Source organism: Peromyscus maniculatus, chromosome 8, assembly GCF_049852395.1.
Source record: "Peromyscus maniculatus bairdii isolate BWxNUB_F1_BW_parent chromosome 8, HU_Pman_BW_mat_3.1, whole genome shotgun sequence".
NCBI classification, from domain to species: domain Eukaryota; kingdom Metazoa; phylum Chordata; class Mammalia; order Rodentia; family Cricetidae; genus Peromyscus; species Peromyscus maniculatus.
The window spans coordinates 33582316-33590877 of record NC_134859.1 but is presented as its reverse complement, the minus strand read 5'-3'; the positions used below and the strand labels follow the sequence as shown (position 1 = coordinate 33590877).

General features: G+C 40.7%; 1 protein-coding gene across 1 annotated transcript; it reads right to left on the bottom strand.

Annotated features, from left to right (window-relative positions):
- Nucleotides 1–1527: 1527 nt before the first annotated feature.
- On the bottom strand, nt 1528–2448 carry LOC102912381 (olfactory receptor 2Y1B-like). Its single transcript, XM_006987108.3, has one exon. It carries the CDS (start codon nt 2446–2448, stop codon nt 1528–1530), a length of 921 nt encoding a protein of 306 aa, XP_006987170.1.
- Nucleotides 2449–8562: the final 6114 nt, after the last annotated feature.

Here is an 8562-nt window from a genome sequence, read left to right as displayed (position 1 = left end):
TGATTTCTAGTTTTGTCACATGTTAGACAATATCTAATATGATTTCATTAAAAAATTTGTGGAGGGGTGGAGAGCTCAGTGGTTAAGAGCACTTGCTGCTTTTGCAGAACACCTGGTTTCCATTCCCAGCACCCACATGGTAACACGCATTAGCCAGTTCCAGGGAATCTAACACCCTTTTTTTGCCTCATGGACGACAGGTACACATATGATGTACACACATATGTGTCAGCAAAACACTCTTATGCATAAAGTAAAAATAAAGACATATAAAAATTTTTGATGAGCCCTGTTTCATGGTTTCTCATATAATATCCCCAAATCTGTTTCCTATCCTCTTGAGAAAAAACCAAACCAAAATACTACCTACTGTAGCACAAAATCTGCTATGTCTATTTGTTCTAGCATGTAATTTAACTTATTTCCTCTCCTGATACTTTGTCCACTGATGCAAGTAGAGTGTGAAAGTCCCCTAAAACACTGCATTAAATTGGACTCTCTCATTTTCTATCTAGTGATTTTTTTCTTTATGTATCTGGATGCTCTGATATTGAATGCATGCATTTTGAGTCATTTTCTTGTGCTGAATTGCCTCTTTCATCATTACATGTCATTACAAAGTAAAAGAATTACTCATTCTTTTTCATTTCTGGAGGCATATTCTTGCACTTTCTGTTTTCCCATCTCAGCCACTCATGTGCTGGGATCACATGTGTACACCACCATGCCTGCTGTGCATGAAATACCTTAGTCTTCCTCTTACTTCTCATGTTCTTAGAAGAAGCAAGTTTCTCAAAGAAATATATGTTTGGATATCTTAAATATTTACTTTTATCCATTCAATAATAAGCATTCAATAAGTCATCAGTAACAACAGTAACTACAGATAAGCATTTATAACTGTCTTGTGTTAGAGTTCTCTTCTCTCTCTGTCTCTTATGTTCACACTTGTTCTTTAGTGATTTTCTGTAGTTGTGAGTGTTTATTATCTTCAGAAGTTTTTGTGCTACAAGTCTGTGGTTAGTTACCATGAACCTTAAGAAACATCTTTTGATTAGGACAAACTTCTGATGTGAGAGTAACATGACATAAACATGAAGATAAGAAAAATGAAAGGAAATATACTAACATAAAACAACACACATTTTAAATCTTTCCTACTATAATTTACATATTTTATATTGCTTATTTCTTAGTGTGGTATTTCTTTTTAGTTGTTTTGTGTTTTAGTCTTTATAGAGATGTGGGTGGCTTATGTACTGTTTATGATACTAGAGCATTCTGAAATTTTATAATTATTTTTAGCTATGTCTATTTTTTCCTCAGTTTGAAGAACACCATTAAAAAATACAATTCTTGTTTGAAAGTCCCTGTGGAAATATATTCAGTCAGACTTGCCCCCATCCCACAAAATTCTTTATGTCTCACTTCTAAGGGAAAGTATGTTGGGTACAGAATTCTTGACAGTGTGAGAGACACTATACAATATTTTATCCAGACACCTTTCTCCTCTTATTCCTAGTCTATTCATTTCCCTAGCACCTTCCACAGAGCCCCCTTCACATCCTTGTTCCTCAGGGTGTAAATCAGAGGGTTGAGCATGGGGGTAACTATGGTATAAAAAAGGGCAACAAACTTTCCTTCACTCTCAGAATACCCATGGACAGGTTGGAGATATGTGTACATGGCTGAGCCATAAAAAAGGCAAACCACCATGAGGTGGGACCCACAAGTCCCCAGAGCCTTTCTGCGCCCAGCCTCTGACTTAATCTTCAGCACCGCGTGAGCAATGTGTGCATAAGTGCCTAGAATTAGTGTTACAGGACAGGCCAACATTATGACTCCAGCCACAAACAAGTTGTCCTCTATTCCCTCTGTGTCCTCACAAGCCAGCTTCAGGAGAACAAGCATATCACAGAAGAAGTGGTTCAGATGACGGCCGCAGAGAGGTATGGTCATGATGAGGCCTGTCTGAGTCAGGGAGATCGCAAGGCCTCCCACCCAGGAGGAGATGGCCAATGCCTGGCAGAGAAGGGAGTGCATGATGCTAGTGTAGTGCAGTGGATGGCACACAGCGGCATAGCGGTCGAAAGCCATTACCACGAGGAGCACACACTCAGTCCCCCCCAGCAAGAGCACTGTGAAGAACTGGGTCATGCACCCAGCATAGCTCATGGTCTTGTCAAGTCCAGAAATATTGACAAGAAGCTGAGGCACAGTGCTGGTGGTGTAGCAGAGGTCCAGGAAAGAGAGGTTGTTGAGGAAGAAGTACATTGGCGTTTGCAGCCGACGATCCATTCGTGAGATTGTGATGATGGTGGAGTTGCCAAAGATGGTTAGGAAGTAGAAAATTAAAATGAAGATAAAAAAGATGTGCTCCAGTTGAGGCCAATCTGAGAAGCCCATTAAAATGAAGCCACCTTCTAGGCTGGTGTTGAAACTGTCCATAGCCCTTCAGCCTCACAAAACAGAAGACAATTCAATGCTTGCTATCGTAGGGGGCACTCTGAAGTCACTTCAGCCCACAGCGTCACTCAAAGCTGTAGGAATCCTGGCACATTTGCCTTCCTTCTGGTCTATCTCCTGTTGACTCTCTGCCTAGGTGTCACAGGCTGAAGACTCAAAGATTCCTTGTTCTAAACCTGCAGTCAGGTTGGATTCCAGGAACCGCAGGACCTACAAGCAGGATAGATTATCACCCAATTATCTCAGTGGATTGGCTCCACTGTGCAGTACATCATCTGATAGGAACCAGATTGGTTTCCTGCTATCAGTGATGCACACTGTGGCAATGAAAGCCATAGCCACAAGGAACACATAATCAGTTACACCCAGCAATAATGCTATGAAGAGCTGAGCTACACACCCAGCATAGCTGATAGTCTGATCAACTTGGGAAAGGTTGATCAGGAGCTGGGGCACAGTGCTACCGGTGAAGCAGAGGTATGGGAAGAAGAGGTGCTCAAGGAAGAAGCACATGGATGCTTGCCATTGGAGGTTCAGTGAGTGAGAGCAATGATGGTGGTTTTGCCACCGAGGCTTAGAGAGTAGAAAATGGAAATGAAGATGAGGAGAAGAAGTTCCTGTTAAGGCTAATCCGAGAAGCCTACCCATATGAAGCCTTCTAAGCTGAGATTGAAACTACCCATAGCCCCTACTTTCACTTCAGAACTTCAGAAGACAATGGAATGATTCTTATTGTAAAAGACACTCAGATGCTCCTTTTGCTGAAGTGATTGATTTCCCACTTTGCTCTACAAAGCGATTAAAGCTAGATGAAAGCCTTGCATGTTTGCCACCATTCTTCTCTCTCTCCTTCACCTGTTGACTCTGCACAGGTTGCATAGGCTGGAGATACAGAGAATCCTTGTTTTAAACCTCTAGTCAGCTTGGATTCCAAGAGCAGCAAAGACATGAAAGACTATCACCAAAATGTGAAATATTATCTACAATGATGACACTACATTTATACCCACACTGATCTCCCAAGAAGACCATTATTGGCAGATTAACAATTTATGGGCTCACATTGCAGGACTAGAGCTGAGACAATGATAGCTGGACCACACCTTGACTTGGCTTGCTTAATAATGTGATCTTCTTGGCCCACATATTTCTCTATTTAGACCCCAGTCTCATATTTGTACCCTACAGATAAACATGTGGTCACTGGATTCCTTTGTCTGATCCTCTTCCCAGTATGCATTGACTCAATACACTTTCTCTGCATCTCACGACTCCTTATCTTCAGTTGGCCTGTTGCTATTCGTGGCTGAGTCTACCTGTTGGTATTGATGGGTTTAGGGCTTTTGAAGTAAAAAAAAAATTACACTGCAAAGAACATGAATTAAAACATTATTCCACAATGTTCTATATATACCCCAGAGTCATAGGCTCCATATTATATTTAATTATTCAACTCAGCTCTACTCTCCATGCCTGAATTTTCTATTCGTACCCAGGGAAGAGATGATTGGAGCAGGAGTCATGTGGCCTTTGCTTGAATCATATTCCTCCTGCCTGTTTGATTTGTGTCTTAATTCGGGCCACCTAGTGCTCTAGATAGTACATTTTCAACCCTGTGGGGATGGTGTTCCCTTCCTCACAGTCTTGACTTGAGGACCCAGGAGCACCAGTGTGGAATCTGCTGTTAAATTCTTATGAAAGAAACCCCAGCACTGTTATTCTCATTTGCTCCTTTGCATAGTCTATGAGCAAAGTGTTTCAGTAGAGCAGGAGGAAGGAGTCCCCAGGATGACTTCAGAGGGTTCACTCTGGCTGTTCATTTTTTCTGCAGTTAAGTGCGTATGGGTAGTGTAACGGTCTCTGAGGCCCTGTCCACGACCAGTTGTCATCTGCCACGAAGGATTTAGAGCCTGTAGCTACATCACAGGAAAAATACAACCACAAATAGGTTTCTTATGATGAGTCTCCCCACCATGAATATTTTCTCACCTCTCATCATCTCCCCTGTGACAAGGTGCTCCCTTCTCACCAGACCTATCTTCCTTAAACAGTTTCTTTCTCTCTTTTAAATATGCCTTTGTGCCTCTACACGGTGTGACTCTTCATCAGTAGAGAATACAGTGAATGTAAAGACAAATGTTGGTGGCTTCTTTTGCTGTCTAAGAAAAAGATGACACATTAATATCACTTTCTTTCATGGCATAGCAATTTTAAATAAAATTTGTTGAGTAAAACATTAGACTCTCACTACAAAGTCAGTAGGAATTAATTTTTCCCCAAGAAACTAGATCAGCTACACACTTTCATATACTAAAAGGGAGGAAGGGTATTAAAAAGGTGGTTCTTTTAAAAGCTCATTTGCTGAGGCAAAATTATAAAAAGAACTGTAAGGTTTTATGGTATCTATATGCAGGTCTTTTACCTGTTCATTTGGTTTTATCCCAAGATACTTTGTTCTTTTTATTCTATTGTGCATGAAACAGTGGTATTATATTTTTTTCCCTGATAGTTGGGTGACTTTGGAGATAGTTTTTTTTTAATGTATTTGTATCTTGTAAGTTAGATCAGCTCTTTCATCAGTTCTGACACTTTTCTGCTGTTGCTTGTGTATTGAGGGTATTATGTCCGTATTATCAAGTCTCTCAAAAGCAGAGGTTGCCTTTTATTTCTTTGTCCTGGGGAAACTGGATATGTACATGCAGAAGGGTAGAGAGAGACCCATATCCCACATCAAATGTAAATATTAACTGAACATGGGGAACTTTGATGTTGCTCTTGGCATTTTTTTATGTATGATAGCAAACACAAAAACCAACGACAGTGAAACACACTGTGGAATGTGAACAATAATGATGTCTCTAGGTACATCTGTAGACATCTGTAGTTCAGGCTGTTGATAATCTGAAGGCTATGCATGTCAGGGGTGGGGCAGAGAATAAATGGGCAATTTCCATACAACACTGCTGTGACTTAAACTGCTCCAAAATAATATCTACTTTAATCATTGTAAGAAAAATGAACAATTAAGCAAGAAAAAATGCACAAAATAAATAGTTTCTATGATAAACAATAAAGGTAGTTTGCTTCTGAATAATTTACCCTTTAAGAAATATAACAGAAGTTGTTTGGAGAAAAATAAAATGAAACAGACATCCAACTTGAATCTACATGAAGGTCCGTGTGTGTGTTGGGGTAAGGGTGGCACAGAGATTGTGGGAATGGTCAACCAGTGACTTATTCAGCCTCAGACCCATACCATGAGGGTGAACCCACCCCTGGCACTGCCTGGAGTGCCAGGACCCCAGAGGCTGGATGGTCCAGAGACCTAGGATAGAACCAAACATGACTGGAGAAAACAATGTCAACATAAAGATGCCTAATGATATTCTGCTATACTCATACATTGGTAACTATCCCATTTGTCATCAAAGAGCTTTTATCCAGTAACTGATGGAAACAGATGCAGAGAACCACTGCTAAACACTGGACAGAGCTCAGGAAATCCTGCTGAAGAGGGATTGTACAAACCAGTCAAGGACATCATAAGAAGACCCACAGAAACAACTAACCAGCCCTCATAGGTGCTCACAGAGTCTGAACCAACAACTAGGGAGTCTACATGGGACTTACCTAGGCCCTTTACATATATGTGACAATTGTGTAGCTTAATCTTCTTGTGGGACTCCTAACGGTGGGAACAGAGGCTGTCTCTAACGCTTTGGCTGGCTTTTGGGAACCTATTCCTCATGCTGGGTTGCCTTGTCCAGCCTTAACACAAGGGGAGGAGCTTAGTCCTACTGCAACTTGATGTGCCATGCTTTGTTGACACCCATGGATGGCCGACCCCTTTCTGGACAGAAACAGAGAAAGAGTGGTTTGGGGGTGCAGAGGGGAGAAGGATTCAATTGCTGGAGTTATAACACCTTTCTAATCTTTCAAACATTTTTTCCCACTCCATTCTCTCTTGTGGTCAATAGCCAGGGTCTGACTTACGTTCATATTTAATAATCAAGATAATCAAAGGGATAAATAAAATTACCCCCTGAGAAACATTTCCATTGTTGAACAGTAACTGCAATTTACTGATCACACGGACACAAATTTGGCCTCTACTATATCTCAAACATTATTTCTTTGCCCCTTTTTGTTTGTTTGTTTGTTTGTTTGTTTGTTTTTTCAGAGCTGAGGACCGAACCCAGGACCTTGTGCTTGCTAGGCAAGTGCTCTACCACTGAGCTAAATCCCCAACCCTCTTTGCCCCTTTTTATTAAACATAGATTTTTCTCTCATAAAATATAATCAGAATACAGTTTCTCCTCCCTCTCCTCCTCCACGTTCCTCCCTACCTCCTCTCCCATCCAGATCCTCATGTCTCTCATTAGAAAAGCGCAGGCTTCTAAGAGATAACAACCAAACATAACAAAATAAAATATAATAAGATAAAATGAAATCATCATATGGAAGTTAGACAAGCCAAGCCAACAGAAAAATAAAAGCCCTGAGAGAAGGCACAAGAATCAGAGACCCACTCATTTACACACTCAGGAATTCCATAAAAGTACTAACTGAAAGCTACAGTATATATACAGAGGACCTGGTGCAGACCTATGTAGGCACCGTGATTGCTGCTTCAATCTCCGTGAGTTCATGTGAGCTGTGCTTCATTGTTGAACATCTTTTTCTAATTCTATATTATGAGCCAGATATGTTTTGACTGTGGTCACACTGGCTCAGGGACTGGGCAGAAATGAGCCTCCCACTGCGTATAGGTGAGAGCTGGTGAGGAGGACACAATGGAAAGCATGCAGATGTACGAAGATCTCCTCCCAGCTGATGAGTCTCCAAATATTGAGGAAAATGGACACAGCATAGAAGCTTTCCTGTGTTCTATTCCTCAAGCAGAGGTCATTGCTTGAAAGTATCTTGTCCTGTTGATGGGTGAAAGTGGAAGTGATCCTAAGCAGATGTAACCAGCTCCAAATAATGTATGCGCTAATCCTAGCCATCACCAGATGTTACAGATATTATTTAGTGGATGGTCTGAACACATTAGACAAAATATCAACTGTTATACAAGTTCTTGGCAGTACACGGAGTAGAACATCGACTAAACATCTAGAATCAAAGCATAGTAAAATTGAGAAACCATCTTTAAACATTGTTCCTGGGAAATAGGTGTTCCTAACTAAGCATTAGAACCTGAAAAGGGGATGTTTAAAGATAAGTGTGATCATTAGTAGAAAAGAGTAAAGATATGTCCTGTAGAAAAGCCATGAGTTTGCCTTGCTCTTTTCCTTCAGGCACAACACAGAACAACTGATACATTACAGGAAGGCAAATTTCACTCTCCAAGAATACTTGAAAAAAGAGTAAAGGTTTCTAAAAGCAGCTTGCCTGGAAAGGAAGTGATATGCAGGCAACTTTAAAGCTTCTGCTCTCTCAAAGGGTGCAAGATGCCTGTCCAGGATATAACAAAATGTTTCTGCATAGATCAAAGATGGTGTTGGTGGTTTGGTGTGTTCCAATCAGAACTAGTGGTCTCTACTTTTATACTTTTACTTATATTTTAAAATTTTTCTCTCCTGCCACTGATCTATTTGGCACACAGAATTTTGAGTTATATTACAAAAACCAGTGATTACCTTTGTTGAAATCCTTATATGTGTTTTTCCTTTTCTCTTTTCCCTCCCTCTTTCTTTCTCTCTCCTTCCTTCCTTTCTTTCTGTCTTCCTTCCTTCCTTCCTTCTTTCTTTCTTTTTATTTATTCTTCTCTCATACAATACATCCTGACCAGTTTCCCCCCCCCCCTACTCCTCCCATTTCCCCTCCCCTTCTCTCTCCCCCAAATCCACTCCTCCTTCATTTCCCTTCAGAAAGGAGCAGGCTTCCCAGGGATATCAACCAAACATGGCATAACAAGATACAATAAGACTAGGCAGAAGTGTATTTTCAATGCATCTATCTATACATGATCTTTAAAAATAGCCAACTTCTTGGTCAACAACCACGTTTAAATTTTTTTCTTACAGGGTGCAGTTCTACACCCTTCAGCAAGCTCTATTTATTAGATGATGTTGTTCAGCTATACTGGAACTG

Coding starts and splice junctions, on each gene's coding strand:
- LOC102912381 (XM_006987108.3), bottom strand. CDS start 2,448: ATGGACAGTTTCAACACCAGCCTAGAAGGTGGCTTCATTTTAATGGGC.